The 17,187-nt window shown below is 36.0% G+C and overlaps 1 protein-coding gene across 13 annotated transcripts in view; it reads right to left on the reverse strand.

The window, feature by feature from the left end:
* The window catches only part of WDFY3 (WD repeat and FYVE domain containing 3), a 256,639-nt gene that overhangs the window by 45,081 nt on the left and 194,371 nt on the right, over positions 1 to 17,187 (reverse strand). For 11 of the 13 annotated variants that reach the window (XM_087434534.1, XM_087434532.1, XM_087434530.1 and 8 more), the window contains 8 exons: positions 15,804 to 15,964; positions 14,670 to 14,899; positions 13,432 to 13,541; positions 11,652 to 11,834; positions 10,297 to 10,454; positions 9,149 to 9,226; positions 7,484 to 7,711; positions 2,131 to 2,184 (listed from right to left, as the gene is read on the reverse strand). In XM_087434534.1, coding sequence (XP_087290660.1) covers positions 2,131 to 2,184; positions 7,484 to 7,711; positions 9,149 to 9,226; positions 10,297 to 10,454; positions 11,652 to 11,834; positions 13,432 to 13,541; positions 14,670 to 14,899; positions 15,804 to 15,964 — 1,202 coding nt within the window. The remainder of the gene's footprint in view (positions 1 to 2,130; positions 2,185 to 7,483; positions 7,712 to 9,148; positions 9,227 to 10,296; positions 10,455 to 11,651; positions 11,835 to 13,431; positions 13,542 to 14,669; positions 14,900 to 15,803; positions 15,965 to 17,187) is intronic. The other 2 variants (XM_087434537.1, XM_087434539.1) reach the window with 1 other exon arrangement.

Genomic DNA, 17,187 nt, shown 5'->3' on the forward strand with positions numbered 1-17,187 from the left:
CACAGACTGTTGGGTTAAGTCTCCCTATTTTTAAATTCTATTGATTTTTAAAAAACATATAAAACAATATTAGCAGTTTTGTTCTTCCCAAAATAGAAATAAGTCATCTCTAGTCAAATAATGTTTTCATGTTAGTATAGTACGGCCTCAGTGATGTATCAGAAAACCTCCCCCATACAGTAAAGTGAAGAGAACAGTGTTAGAGAGCATCAAGTTGCAAGGAGATGTCCAGTCTGTGAGGAGCCTGGAACTTTGCTTCTGCCCTGAGTAAAGTAGGTAGATCAGGCCTAAAGGGCCACCCATTCAGTTGGAATAAACCTGCGTGACTGTTTACTTCAGAAACTTGGAGATAGAGACTCAGAATGCCCTGTTCTTTCCCATATTCCCAGGTCACACTGGAATGCTGGAAACGGCTCAAACCTTCAGAGAATCCTGACCCAACATGGAAACAATCAGCTTCAGGCGAGATGGCATTCTCTGGTGGGCCTGCCACTATGAGTTGGTATCTCCAATTTGCTAAAACACTCTCGTTGTTTGTTGTGTAAAAGAATATGATCCATAAACTAGTTTACTAACTAAATGAGTATATCAAGAACATATATAAGTCCATTTTGAAGAATTAATTACCTAGAAACATGAGAAAAGATTTAATTTTTTTGGCAAATTAAATAAGAGCATTTATTTTCCAGAATAATTTGTATTTATCTTAAAAACAGGTTCTCCAACTGACCTAAACTTTTTTTTCCTGAAAACCATAAGACAATGAAAAATTAAGGTCTAAAATTTCCTACGAAAATATAAAACCAGAAGGAAAAGCTTTTATGTATAAAGGTTTCTCCATCTGAATTAGATCCAGACTTTGAATTAACAATTAATAAAAAGATGGAATTTGAAACATGTTTTAAAACCTTCCCTTTCTAAACATTATTTTACTTTTCCTTTCCTGTGAATAAGCATATCTAATTAAAAATATTCTATCAGCCTACTCTTCAAACTTAAGTAGTCAATATGTATTGTCTACTCTAATACTTATTTCAAGCAAGACTTTTTTTTAAAAAAATGATTTCCAACTAAATTGGAAAACAAGTGTCTAATTTCTTGGAACATTTCGACTAAAATACTGAACCAATTTTGAGATAAAAGGATACCTAACTAAAGCCACGTTGCCCTTCTTTCCCTTCCAGTAAAGTCCGAGAATAAAGACAGCTACAAGCTAGCTGAGGAATGATATGCAGCAAATGGAAATTGAAATATATTACATCACACAGGAAAGTATTACAATCATATTACAATTACGGAAGGATCAATCTGATGAGCAAACCAATAAGAATATTGCAACATTTTTGAAATGAAAGAAAGGTAGTAAACTTTATACTGTAACAATTCTTCTATATGAGGTATAACAATTATCTTCAACTCAAAATTGTTCATTTCTAAAAAAGACGAAAGCACAGTTAGTGATGGGCAAGACAAGGAATTGACAGATGTGGGACAACATCTACCTGTTACTGCCTTCATACACAGATTGCAACTTGGAACTATAAACATTTTTCCTTAAATATTTTGAGGTACATTTCCGTGTTCTAAAGAACTACATTATTTATTGAATTACGTACTCAATCTTTCTAGAAAAAGAAAATTATATATTTTTAAACTAATTAAGATCAAATTGTATTTTAAAAAGTGATCATACGCTCTTAGTTTCCATTAGTTCCTTTTGATGGAAAAAATAATTTTAAAACAGGATACCCTTGCATTTTCAAAATACACACTGTTTACTGTCTAGAAGAATTAAATGAGTGAAAAAGAAGTTGAAGGTGTCAGGCTGCCCATTACTAACATGCATCAGAACTTGTTAGTGGATGGTGAAGCGGTACACACTTTACGGGGAGAGCAGTGAGTACTCAGCCTGTTAGTGAGCGGCAGACAGACCCTAGAAAGCTAATTAGAACAAAGCCCATAAAGACGAGAACATCTCTCAGCATGAACAAAACCAACTTTTCAACTTTAAGGAACTTACAGAAAGAACAAACTGAAAGTCAATTATTTTAAGTTAGTCTAGTCTACCATGCATTAAAAAGAAAAAAACTGCAAGTATTTTGCATTCTTTTATGGTAACTTGTGTTTTACCTTTTGAGGAATGATATCATCGGGTGTCTCAGGCTGTTTACTTGGGATCTCAGACTGAAAACAGGGTATTAAGTATAGACACATCAGAAAAAAAAAACATAAAGAACAACACAAAAATAAAATTTTCTAGATGATTGTATGAAATAAGGAATATGTACTCACTCAAAGAAAATTAACATGACATCCTCAGCTGCTTGAAATAATCACTTAGCATCTTGTGATTATTTCTCAGTTATCCAAAGTAGTTTTAAAGTAAAACAAATGTGCTAAAATTCTCAAGGCTACTGAACAGGACAAACTTAAAAATCACATAGACAAAACTTCAGCACGGGCTGACACTGTCATGGATGATTGACAGACAACTCTATATGGCTTCAAAACGAAAAAACTGAAAAAGGAAAAACCTAGGTAACAGAACCTAATGCTAGCTATTATCTTCCACCTCCTTTTCACTGTGCTTATCCCCAGATCTGTTCTGTAACAGGAGCCCCTGATTTACAGTATTATTTACAATACCCCATACCACAAACATCACTGAGTGCTTGCTAGTGAACAAAACATCTTCCCATCAAAGCCCCAGGACCTATTGCCTTCACAGCTATCACCCTGGAAAGTCTGAGAGCAGACTGGAGCATCAGCCCCCAAACCAAAAGTTTTTGTAAAGAGTATGTTTTAAAGAATTAGGTGGTTGCTTTATATTTTATTCTCAGAATAAAATCCCAATTAACAACAAGGCAATTTCTGTTGAGCTGTAGTGTGTGGCTTATACATGTAAACACACAGATAGCTACAAACAGACAATAATGCACCCAAGAACTACTTCCAATTTTTCTTCTTTTCCCCGGTTTATATCTAGAAATGACTTCTAGTACCTTTCTCTACAGTAAACATAAGCAGGCAAAATGTTTTCACAAATGTTTGCTTCCCTAGACAAAACAGACACTGGACTACTTGGCGTACTTTCAAATACTTCACATGGTTTTAGTAAACCTTTCTCTTTCAAACTTTCAAAAGCATACTTGTATTGAAGAATAATCTTTAAAATATACTTTCACGCTCTCTTCCTTGGTAAGCACTTGGGTTACACGAGTGTATACTACCCATCTGTTAAAATTCACTGAATGTATGCTTAGCATTTACATGTTAATCAAAAATTATAAACAAATATTAAACTCTAATTATTGATATGCACGTGGAAGTGTTTAGGGGTGAAGGATACTGATTCTGCAACTCACGAAATTCATAAAAAAACAGGATAGATTGCTGGATAGACATGTAATAAACCAATATAGTGAAATGGACCAATTACTATTGTCAAACCCAACTTTGATGTCCTCTATACATATAACCCCAATCAGAATGTGGGCAGGGTCTCACAGGTACACTCCTGTATTCTCCCTGCAGCATAGGGTGCAGTGCTGGTTTAATACATATTTGCTCACTGATCCACTGACTGAGGTTCTTATTGTACTAAAAGGCACAGCATTCAATAGCAAAGATACATCTTATACCAAGAATTTTAAGATTATCATAGCTCTCTTTTATCATAGCTCTCTTTTATTTAAAAATTTTAAAAGTAAATTATTATAATTCTGGTTATACAGAAATCTAAATTTTTCGAAGTCACAATTTTTAGAAAATAATTTTAGAGTCCTTTTACTTCTAATTTTTTATAATGCTGGCAATGGAATTTCCTGAATGAGTTGCTTAATTTCTATGAGTCCTGTGACATCTATATATTATATAAAAATATATGAAGAGGTAGCCATAAGAGAGTCCCTTAATTAGAAAAGAGAGCTTCAGGTAGGTCATTTACCCTTCTGCCTCAAGCAGCCCAACATTAATAGGCAGACAGCAAGGTCTTTACCCTCACGATATTTGCAAAGACTAATAAATTTGTTCGAGATTATTATTCTGTGAAAATAAGGGGATTACAGAATTAAAACCTAGCTTTAGCATTTAAATATGATTTTTTCAAAATGGCAAAATACAAAATCTTATTCTCCTTCCTTATGATTCAGAGTAACGAGACAATTACTTAATAACAATCAGATTTTGTATTTTCATCATATCCCAGGCTCACATCTTAACAGTATCTATACCTGATATTATTATTTGAAATATAGAATTACAGTGCAATTTAGTATAGCTGTTTTAGTTATGAAAATTACCCCCCAAGGCAAATCACTGTGCAGAAAGGATAAATTATTTTCATGTGAGAATACAAAATTTTCCATATGTACCTAATTTTTCACAGGACAGAATTATCATTACTGTTGCGTTTATTAAAATAATTTTATTTGATGAACTTTCAAAGTTTTTTAGTCTACAGCAAATAAAACACTAAAATGTCCTGTATTCTACTAACAAACATCTAATCTAAAAATCAAGAAGTTCAAAACTTACAACAATAGATAAGCTATGTTTTATATAGTATGGAATATTATCAAGGTTTAAGAAATAAAACATTAATGACTAAAGAAATAATCACTTGTTTACTTTTAACACATCAAAGATTTAAAACAAGAAAATAACTTTTTAATCATCACTGTATTCTTTCAGCTTAAGCAATAGGACTAAAATCTTAAATGTTTCTTAGAAACAATAATTATTCTTAATAAATAAGGCAAAAAATCAAATCATTTGCCCTTGTTCCAGGTAAAGCCTGTTTACCTATCAAGAGGCTTCAAAAGCAATTTTTAGGTTGGCACATATGTGTTATATTGCAAAAAGCACTAACTATATTTTATGAACATGTACGCAGGAGGGCAACACATTTATGGGAGTCGAAAAGGAAGAAATGATTGATCAGCTTAGGGTAGAGTGGGTTTACTATGAAGTTAATGAAGTTTCAACTTCAATGGCCCTCACTTCCCGTGGGCTTCATTCAAAACCCTGGAAGAGGGGCCCTAGTAATTTTATATTCATAATTTTGTACTCTTTTTCTTATAGAACCCTCCTCCAAGTTGTATAAACTTTAGGTCCCATAAAATTTGGGCTCTAGCCCTTTTTAGTGGAAAAAGTTCAGAATCAGGAAAATTCTATAGAATGCTGAACAGGAAGCAATGGATAAAATCTATAACTTAGGAAAAGAGAGTGCCGGTGGTCGACTTATTCAAGATTCATTAGATTCTAGGTACTCTGTTAGCATTAGAGAGACAAAACCTAGTCTATGGTTTCTGTCTGGAAGAAATTCACTGTCTACAGAAAAGGTCACAAAACTGCCAAACACTGGAATCTTTTCTTTTTCAAAAGTGATTGAACTTCTGAGGAACTGTCAACCTACACTCTTTTACTCCACTACATAGTAGCTGTGACCTAGAAGGGGTTCCTTAACTTTTCTAGGTTTTTATTCCTCATCTATAAAATTGGGATAATAATACTAACTATACTTCAGAGGCTGTTATGAGCCATAAATGAAGCCACATGTAGACTGCTCTGCCGAACACTGAGCTCACTGTGCTTTTAAGTTTTCATTCTTTTTTGATTTCATGATAGAAGTCAGTGGGATAGCAGATGCTTCTACTTTTTGGAATTTTTCTTTGCTGTTAATATTGCCAGATTGCATATTCCAATAAATAAAAGTGGACATTTAATGGTGTTTCAAATTTACAAAATATTTTGAACTAGCAAAACCAAAATAATTATTCATTTGGAAAATTTTATCACAGCAGATTACCCTTGACTCGTATATGAACTAAGCAGCATGAATTGTGAATTCTGTAACTGTCTCCCCTTCCCACCTTTTTTCCATTTTTACAAATGTATCTCCAACACTTCTTGACTACATTGTATTTTCCAACATGTAACCCATCTGTTAAAAAATGAATTACATATGGTACATAGTTATTTCTGAGACTATCTGTTTAGATTTCACAGGCTGGTGAACTCCTTTGCTTAGGTAAAATGCTAATGATATTAAGGTTATAAGTGTGAACTCTGAATAGGTTATTTTGTTTATATCTGATACAGAAGTTTAAATATTCTTTTGTAAAACAAATGACACTGTTACAAAGAAGAAAAGGAGTAGGTAAGATAAAAAATATTATAGTTATATAACTAAAAAGTATATGCCTCAGTTAAATAAAAAACTTAAGGGGCCGGCCCTCTGGTGCAAGTGGTTAAGTGCGCGCACTCTGCTGCAGCGGCCCGGGGTTCGCCGGTTCGGATCCTGGGCGCGCACCGACACATCGCTTGTTAAGCCATGCTGTGGCGGCATCCCATATAAAGTGGAGGAAGATGGGCATGGATGTTAGGCGTCCCATATGAAGTGGAGGAAGATGGGCACGGATGTTAGCTCAGGGCCCATCTTCCTCAGCAAAAAGAGGAGGACTGGCATCAGATGTTAGCTCAGTGCTGATCTTCCTCACAAAAAAATAAATAAATAAATAAAAAACTTAAAAGTACATACTCCAGTTAAATAAAAATAGTGAGTTGGTCACATATTTAGGAAAGCATATTCATCTTATATTTCACTATTCTTCACTATTCTTGAATGTCTAATTAACTGTTAGACACCAAAGAGTTGAATTACTATTCAGAAATGTTATGAGGATTTTCAGAATTAAATTCAGTGGATGTTGTAATACTCTTGTGTTTTCCCTTCTTAAACTTGTAGTGACTCTATTGGGAAAGAATGTATTTCCCCAAAAACATAATTCCTGGACCATTATCAGCTTAGACAAAATTTTTCTGGTGACGTACAAAAATCTGAATGAAGGCTTTGGGAAGGGTAACTTGTCTGAATAGAAAGGAACTTAAGGGCAAATGTTTGTTTTAAGCCTGTGGAGTCAGTTGATAAAGCTTCTCCACAAAAATGGAAACATCTACATATTCAGGCTATTATTCTTTAGCTGCTCCGTATGTTTCTTCAAAGAATACTGCTTAGTGCCAACATTTATTTTATTCACTTAACACTCACTTACATAGCGCTTGTTTTGTGCCAGACACTATTCTAAGTACTTTACTAATTTTAACTAACTTAATCTTCCCAACAGCTTTTGAAGTGGAACTAGTATTTTCTCCATTTTAGGCATAAGAAAACAGAAACCTAGAGAGGTTAAATGACCTGTACTAGGTCACTCAGCTAACACAGTGGCAGAGCCAGGTCTTAAACCGGGCAGCCTGGCTCCAGAAGCTGCGATCTAAACCACTCCCCCATGATGTCCCCCTGCTGCACTGCTGCGTCTTCTCAGTCCACCATCACCACCCTGACCTTAGCAATTTAATACAGTTTATCGAATTTTCTAAATTAGGTATTTTAGGTAATGGACCTAAGAAGGAGAGATGCTTACAAAGAAGGAGGAGGAAAGCATGAAAGAGCCATCACAGACATTTGGTTCTGCGTACTCACCGCCACAGTCGCCTCTTGTTCTGTTTCTGGCACATAAGGGTAATGGGTATAAAACATGTCATTTCGCACCATTTTTTTCCTCATTCTGCAGGGCCCTTCTGTCATCTCCAACATCCACTTGTCTAGATGGGAACCGATGGGGGGACCCCACAACCCTCGCTCTCGCAACAGCTCGTACTCGATTTGGCACCACTCTTCTGTCACGTACTTCAGGGCATTTTGCTGACGCTAAGGGGAGGGAGTCCAGGTTGGTTTTCAAGCAAAAGCAGGATTAACAATTAAAAGTCTACAAATAACTTAAAACCAAGTTAATACTTGGGAACAAAACCAATCCATATCATTTCAGTCAATATTATAAAAATAAAATTACATTTATTTATGCTTAAAGTAAGCTAACAATTTTGTGAGAAGGTGAGTTTTTTTATGGTGGCCCCAAGGTAATTATTTTACACCAAATAAATGACAGATGTGTATAGGGTAGAGTGTGCAGTATGGCTGAACAGAGTTGAAAGAACTATGTTACTTGAGCACAGGATACATGGTAATATTACTTATGAAAATATATTGAAATGGTTAGTCCAGGGTCAGTTAATAAACAAACACAGTAACTAAAGGATGAATCCCTCTCCCACCCCCATATTGTAAAACAGCTACTAGAACAGAGATAGGAGAAAATCTAGGAAATTAGATCAAGAAATATTGCCAACACACTAGATTACTGGTAATCTTGGTAACATGTCCAAAGATTTTAGGTAAAGAAATATAAACACGCAGCTCTGACAGGGAACTTGACATTCATATAAAAATAAAAGAAAAACCATTTTCTATTGGCCACTGGGATAAATCCAAACTATTTTTACTTAAATGGAAATTTATGACTTGGTATAACTTCTTGCTATCTTTCAAATGGAAAGATACATAACATGTCAACAGTAGATCATTATGCAATTTGTCTAAGAATAAAGATCTCTTTATACAACTAACAGAAAAGATTATTGAATGAATAAACATGAAATTACATGATATCATAGGAGTTCCTACGTGTTCCTGGGAGGCAGGGGAATCCCCTGTAACAACTAAGTAACTAGTATTTTGCCCACAAAGTATTAGCAGTTTATCTTTCAGAAATCTTCAACAGACCTAAAACAGTTGTTTTGGAATTTAGGATAAGTTGAATAATTATGCATTCACCAAGAAGCTATCATCGGATTTATTTTTTACTGACATAATCACCAAGGACCTACAATAAAAAATAACTTTATCTTTTACTGTTTTAGAATTTTAAGAGACTTCTCAGAGACTCTGATACATATTTTCACAATCTCCTTGTTAAGTCTGAAAGAGAGGGATCTTTCTTACATTTTAATTTTTATTAGGAACAAAGACATGCAATATGTCAGAACTGAATGTCAACAGGATTCAGCTGTGCTGATTTCCAGGGCGCTGCTTTTTAAATGCAGTTTGCCTATAGAAAATCCAAGTTTTTCTATCTTAAAACCAATGGCCAAAGTAGCTATTGGCAGGGATAATTAAAAATCATCATTTGATGATGAATGCAGTTCAGTAACTTACCCTTAAAACGGGTAGGAAGACATCAGGAGAAACAGGGTCCTTTCCCACTTGAGAAACGCAGAACAAACCATTATTATGATTAGGAATTCTTACCTCCTGATGCTCCTTATACTGTGTGTCCACTAAGTCACGAACAACAGCGATATGTGTGAACATCCACTGAGAAATCTCCTAACATTGGATGGAAAAAGAATCTTAATATTTCATGGATTTCCTGGAATAAATGAGTTAACTAGCCTTGAATTTCATGCTGAATAATCAAATTTATTTTAAAGTACTACTACAAAAAAAAAACCACAAAAAACTCTGAAAGATTAATTATATGATGAATCTAACGGACGCTTGTGTGATGAACACAGATCTACACACACACACCTGTGCTCCTATAAGAAAGGGCTTGCTGCTCCAGCTGCTGGGAGTGCTGTCAGCACCTTCAGAGATCACTCAGCTGCACAGAGCTGCCGGGGCACCCAATAACCAATGACTGGCTGATCTGGGGGCAAGCAGGCTCAGCCTTTTCAGCTCAGTACAGGTCAATCTTGACAGGTCAGTTCAGTCCGAAAGCTACTTAGGTTGGCTGAGGTTGTCACTGGACCTGCACTGTAGCTTGACATTTCCCTGTGACCAATCCTGCTTCCTTCTTTTCTCTCCCATAGGTATCGACCACAAGGGCACTCTAATAATCATCCTGCACCCTAAACTCCATCTCAGAGCATGCTTCCTAGGGAACTCAACCTGACACCTGGAATGACTAATACACAATGTTTCTCAGACCCTTTTCACAGTTGCCACTAAAGTTCTGGGATGGCAAAGGAAGTACAATGAGGAAAAAAATTAATGCTGATGAGTTTTAAAAAAAAAAACACTCACAGGTATACACAACAAGAAGATAACTAGTAAAAAGCCACTTTGTTCTGCTATTGCTTTAAAATTTACATAATTATCAATAACAAAATTATTGAAAGTTTGGAAAAATTGGGGAAAAATTATCCATATATCAATATCTGAATCTCATCTTATGTCCGGTTATGAATACACAACATTCATAATGCAATTTTATCATAATAAAATGGGAGAAGTTCCCACGATCTCAGTTATTTCTCTTTTCTAAAGCAAAAATGCTGAAAAGTTTCATTTCAAATCATATGCTTGTGCGTGTTAAGTGTCTTAGATAAAACATTACAACTAAACCTTGAAATATAAATTTCTAATAATATCATCAATGAAACTAAACAATGTACCTGGGTGGAAAGACTGTGTTTACTAAGACCACTTTCCTTCCGATTCCTTCTTGATCCTGTTAACTTGGAAAGACCAAAGCCGCTGCTGACACGGGACAATTTGGATTGTGTGGTAGGCACTAAAGCTTCTCCTCGACTTATGCATTTCTTTTCATGGGCTATGAAATTAAAATTAGATTATTTTGCAATGTATCCATGTATTTAGTATACTACATGTATTTACAAATGTATTTACAAATACTCCATGTATTCAGTCTTACTTTTAATACTTTCGCATCATGGTTACAAACTACAATTCTGTAGTTATCAAAAGCAGGTTACGTTCCAGATGCAGACATTCTGAGATATTACACATTGACTTGTTGGTGAACTCATATAAGGATAGCTGCTTGACCATTATTGTACTAGCTGAACTTACACTTGACTGAAACTTCACAGCTCTGTGATAACATGCACATTTATTTTAACTATAACCAGTTTCTATGTTAATAATAATTCAGGGGCCAGCCTGGTAGTGCAGCGGTTAAGTGTGCGCACTCCATTGCAGTGGCCCGGGGTTCGCAGGTTCCGATCCCGGGCACGCACTGACACACCGCTTGTCAAGCCATGCTGTGGTGACATCCCATATAAAGTGGAGGAAGATGGGCACAGATGTTAGCCCAGGGCCAATCTTTCTCAGCAAAAAAGAGGAGGATTGGCATCGGATGTTAGCTCAGGGCTGATCTACCTCTCACACACACACACAAAATAATAATAATAATAATAATTCATAATCCCCTAGCTAAAATCTTTGGTGCTGGGTATACTTTGGAATTTAGAATGTTTTGGATTTTAAAAAGGTGATATGGTACATATATTGTATATTATATAATAACATCCAAGTATCTAGGGTAATAAACCATAATTTAACTTATTAACATTTCTGCAGCAAAACGTATGAATATTCATACCAAGTAGAATAAATAAAGATAGGTTAGGTTTTACTACTAAGTGAGCTGTGGCACTAAATTAATGGAAAAAACCTTGGGTTTCAGGGCTTTTTCAATTTCAGAATTATAGATACAGGACTGTGCACTTGCAGTCAAGATGGTGACCATACTAAAGCTGTGAGCAATGTATTATTTTCTAAACTCATGGATGCCTGATGTATAACACATCTTGGATTTTTAAAAAAGTCTAAGAAAAGCTAAATCTCAGCATAATCATTCTAGAATGGGTTATACTGTATTGATTTTCATTTCTACTGCCATCATAATATCCTTTTGGGAAAGCTTTAATTACCTATCTAAAATGCACCCCTATACAACCGCCGTGTACGAGTCTCTCGGTCACATGACCTCTGTGGGCCTTCTTACCCAAATGATTCTGCCAGCACTTCAATCCAGCTTCTTCGATGAGTGGCCTTGCCACAGCTATGTCCACATGGCCCCTCTCATTCACAGGTAGAGTGACTTTGAAAAGCTCCTCCAAGACTTGTTTCTTACTATGTATCAATTCAGTCCAAACTCTGTTGACAGCTTTTATGAGAAGCTGACGCCCTAGGAAACAAAAAAAAAATCAACTGATCAAAAACACAATATAAGGGTAGTTAGTAATTTTCTTCATGTTTTACATCTAAGAATTTCAATTACAGTACTTAATTGTCAAAAAAAATGCTTCATATCATATGTAGCTCAGTAAAAAAGATTATCAGACAACCAAAAATGTGGGTGGCTACTTGGAAAACTTAAAAAAATCTTTATATTCATGCAAAAAGACTGCATTTCTGTTTATAAAATTGGGAATTACATACATATTTCATTGTCTAGCTTCTTCTATATAAGAAAAGAACCTACCCCCCATTTAAAAGTAATTTTTAGATCTGAATATTTAAAGTAAGCTCAAAATTAAAAAAATTTGTGTGTGTGTGTGAGGAAGATTGGCCCTGAGCTAATATCTGTGCCAGTCTTCCTCATCTTGTATGTGGGACGCTGCCACAGCATGGCTTGATGAGTGGTGGGTAGGTCTCCACCTGGGATCCGAACCCACGAACCCCGGGCCGTGGAAGTAGAGTGCTCGAACTTACCTACTATGCCATTGGGCCGGCCCTAAGTTCAAAATTAAGTTACTTGTTCTTGAATATTTTGAAAAGGAAAGCAATAATAAACAAATATTTTTAAAGAGTTTTACTACTAAATTCCATCCTGCTTTGGACTCCTTGCTCATTTGTCTGACTCCTGCTCTAGACCAGTGCATCTTTAGCAAGCATCAGAACCAACTGGAGAGCTTGTTAAAACAGATCGCTGGTTTCCACTCCCAGAGTTTCTCATTCAGTAGATCCGACTGGGACCAGAGAATCTGCTTTTCTAACAAGTTCCCAAATGATGCTGATGCTGATATTGCTCATCTGAGCACCTCACTTGGAGAACCAATGTTCTAAACTGTCAGTTCGTTGAGGGAGTGAAAATAATCACTGTGTCCTCAGAGTCCGCGGTTCAAGAACTTTTGGTGAAAAGATGAGAGACTAAATTAATGCTTACATGAACAAAAGAATGAGTGCTAGACTTCCAAAGGATAAAATCATATGTAAAACTACCACACTGTATTGCTGGGGAGACAGACACTACCATTAATTATCTCATCTTTTTCACTAAACCATGTGGAAATAGGAAATCAATCCACCCAAAGACTTTCACGCACACTACTTACAAAATCAGTGGGAAAACTAAATGAAAAAAGAGCGAGAGAATAAAAAAGAATAAAAATGGTAGTACTGACACCCTGTCTCAAGCAACATTTGCCTCTAAAGTGATATGCCTAACACTACCAAAAGGCAGCTCTCGTTATGGTAAGTGCCCAGTTAATATTTACACTACGAATTATGCAAATGTAAATACCACCAAGTCTCCTAGCGTTATTACAAAATGTTGAGGGTTAACAATACCAGTGGTTAGTGTTCTTCCCATCTTGGCATAAGGAGGTGTACAGCTAGCATGTTGGTGTTTGTCGGTGGGCATACTGGTGTATGTACAAGTGTGCCCCACTGGGAGATTGGTTGTCAATGCTGGCAGTTTCTAAAGCCAAATTTTTTTGTTATATTTTAAAAATTGGAAATAAATGAGTGGGGAGAAAGGGAAAAAAAATTGAGGTAATTACCTTCACTAATATCTTGGCTGTAACCACCATCTGGTTCAATGTCAGAGGGAATCATAATGTGCCATGTAGTCATGCGAGCTTCTGCTTCTAGTCCAAATCCATCCACGTTGCTGAAAAATTCCAGTCAGTTTAAACTACATGAAGAGAATGACTGTAGCTGAAAACTATAATGACTAAGTATTACTCTGCAGACTCAAGTAAACGCTGGCTCTACCACCAAGTTCCATAATTGGCAGACAGACATTCAGCAGATGCACAAAACAGAACTTATAGTTTACCTTGAAAATGCCATTTTTAAGGGGTGATTTCACAAATTCACTTGAGTAAATGTAATTAAACTAAACTATACCATCAAGATGAGCATCTTAATATTTAAGATGCTTTTTGATCACTCTTAAGATTTTTACCTAAAAATTACAAAAAGTTATTTTAGGAACATTCTCCTTATATGCCTGTGCCCCGCTCCAGCCTCTTATCTCATCACTCTTCTTCAGTAGCAGTGAAACACTTGCAGTTTCCCAGATGTGCCATGTTCCTTCTTCCCCCTGGACAATCACACAGACAGCTTCTTTCTTCCTACATTACTCTTCCCCATCCTCTTTGCAGGGGTAACCTCCTTCCTCCTCAACCAGGTTCAAGATGCAACTCAGCAGGTGTTTCTTCCAGGTCAGGGGCCTGTTACACGCTCCCAAAGCACCGTGCTTCTAGCAGAGCGCCCAGCATACCTGACTGGTCTTGCTTAGTTATCTGCCTTCCGTCCTAGACTGCATGCTCCAAGACCCTGCCACAGCATCTTTCTTGCTCACATTTCATCCCAGTTACTAATTCCATGCCTGGCCCCCAGCAGAGACTAAAGAAATACCTGTCTAGTAATCAATGGAAAAATACTAATTTCACCCATTTAACATATAACATTGCATTTATCACTGGATCCTTTTCTTTTTACCCCCTCTTAACCTCCAAAAATGTGTGTTTTATTTACTTTAAAAAAACACTTTCTTTTTTAAATTATATACATGACATATGGTGATTAATAAAAAATTTAAAGATATAGAACATTAAAAAAAATACTCATTATTTCATTGCAAATACGTAACACTTGTCTTTTACCTTTTGCATGGGAGTTTTAAATAAAACTGAGATTAAAGGAAAAAGAAGTGTTACTACCAAAAAAGTAGAACAAAGAGTACTGGTGAAATAATATCAAAGACACGACAAAATGAACTTAAAGGAGTTACCTTCCAACATGTAGATTAATAAGGCAGTGAGCGAGACAGCTGATGAACTCTTGGTCATGGTTCCCAGGTCCCAGGATCAAGTTCCTGTTCACAGTCAGGACCCTGAGCGAATCCAGGAGAGCTACTTGCTGCGGCACGGTTTTGTGTGCCCGTGAGAACTGGTACAAGATGGTCCTGTTGAGGCAGTGATAAACCGCATCCAGTGATAATCCCTGCGATCTTCTTTTTGACTAAAGATATGAAAGATACTTTATTTAGTAAAATGGACAAAAAGAAAAGATCTGCTTATCACTCACATATGAACATTTATTAAGTTTATGTACCAGATGCCACACTAAGTCCTGGGGTGCTAAGTTAAAAACTTGCTATTATGAGGTTCAGAACCCAAGAGACACACAAATATAACTTAACGAGATGAGTGTTACGTAAAAATACATCTCCTAGTGAGGAGAGCTGTGACACTCCTGTGGGGAGAGCAGCACCCCCGAGAACACGAGCGAGTGCCATCTGGGTAGAGCTCCTACCACATAAGTTTTATTAGGTTAAATGATCTCTACTCAAAATTATTGGAAAAAATTATCTAAAATTAACATTTTAGAAGAAGTAAAAAACTTCTTTTGACATTCTAGTTTCATCCCCTCACTTGAGAACATTTCTTTTTGGCTTAAATACAAATTTATCTCTTAAAAAATTCTTGTATCTTGGTAAAGATTCAATTACAAGAAGAGAATATTCCTTTAATATCAACTCTTCATGCTGTGTCAGCCTCTACACACTGATGTGTCATACTGTAAAAATCTATCAAATTGTATTAACTTATTTAAACCCAAAGGAAGCTGTCTAGCTATCTGGGCAGCAAAGAGCAATACCAGTGGGAGGTCAGTGAGAGCCCACAGCTTGACAGAATGAGGCAACTTTACAAGGACACACTGGCTTCAGGCTATGGGGAAGGGGGGAGGGTTACAAGTCTAAGGGAGGGTTACAAGTCTACATTTTGTATTCACTTTTAATAAGCTGAGCTCTATATTAAATGTTAACATTCATTATCTTATTAGTTACACTTATTTGACACCTTAGGCAAAGTTTTTCAATAGGAAAACATGTACTCTACAACTAATAGTGACAATGGATTACCTGTGCAATTAGTTGAATTATAAAATCTATAAGAAGTTTAGATTCTTTGTTGAACATGCCTTGCCAAAGCTTGTCCACCACACGTTGTGTGAAATAAAACACATTGTTCACCAATACCTGGTAGCTTCCTCCACTGGTAATAGGCAGAGATGCATCTTCCCCTAAATTCCAGCAGGAAAAAAATGTCTAAGAAAATTGATATCTACCAGCACAAGACCAGATCCTCAAACAAATCAGGCTAAGGCAAAATGAGTACATCTACTACATTTAGAAATAAGACCACTAGCTCTTAGGTACTACTTTAAGAAAATGATGTTCATGGTTAGAAATCATGATAAATGGTGGAAGAAATAACTTCTACAGGATAAGTGTTAGGATTGAGACTGTGAAGTCTCTTACTGCCTTAAGACAGTCTGTGACAAGCAAACAGTTCTTCAACTTGAACTGTCAGCGTGAGACGATCTCCATCTGAGAGAAAAATTAAGTCAATTAGCTGTAAATTGATTCTGCGTAACTAATAAAGGGTAAAACAAACCATCAAACAAAACTCTATGTGTGAGTACACCTGTAATAGCAACGAAGCAGTATAGGCAAAAGAGAGATTCAGAAGAATTGGAAAAATAAACTACAATCGGTGGTGGTGGTGGTGCCAAGCGGTTCCTTTCACCTCCTCCAGGATTACCATCAGCACTGTTTTTCTTTAAAAGCCACCACAATGTCTTCAGGCTGCTTGAGATGTACATATTGCTTCAAGACTAATCCTCCTCCTAACCAGAATGCCCCTCTAAGCCCCTCCTTTCTAGAAATTCCGGAGCCTCCACTGATTGTGATTATTCCCACCTAATTCTAAATTACTCCATTATGCAAAACTCTTCACTTTGTGTCTGTATGTAGTAAGATGATACTACATAAGTAAGATTCTCAAGTGATAAAAACAAATACAAAATTTAACTTGACATCATGCTTTGAGAGTTGCACGTTATGATAATACTAAAGATATCTTGGCAAATCTACTTCGAAAAAAATGATAATTTAATAGCATGGAGGTTCTATGATTAATATTATTACTAGAACTTAAGTAGCAAATATACTAAATCATTACTTTTCCTTCTTTAAATTCTATCAGTGTTTTACATATAAATGTTACCTCCATTGTAAATGTATCAAATTTTATATTTTTATTCCAACAAGATAGAAACATACAGAAAAAACATTTTAATGTGTTTTGAATTTATGTCCTGGAATCCATCCTAAGAATTACATATATATACCTATGACCCAACAATTCCACTCATAGGTACATACTCAACATATATGTATAAACATTGTACACATGTGGCCTATAGGAACAAGAATGTTTATAGCAACTTTATTTCCAATTGTC

This window comes from Ceratotherium simum, chromosome 8 (genome assembly GCF_057802395.1).
Source record: "Ceratotherium simum simum isolate JZ-2026a chromosome 8, ASM5780239v1, whole genome shotgun sequence".
Classification (NCBI taxonomy): domain Eukaryota; kingdom Metazoa; phylum Chordata; class Mammalia; order Perissodactyla; family Rhinocerotidae; genus Ceratotherium; species Ceratotherium simum.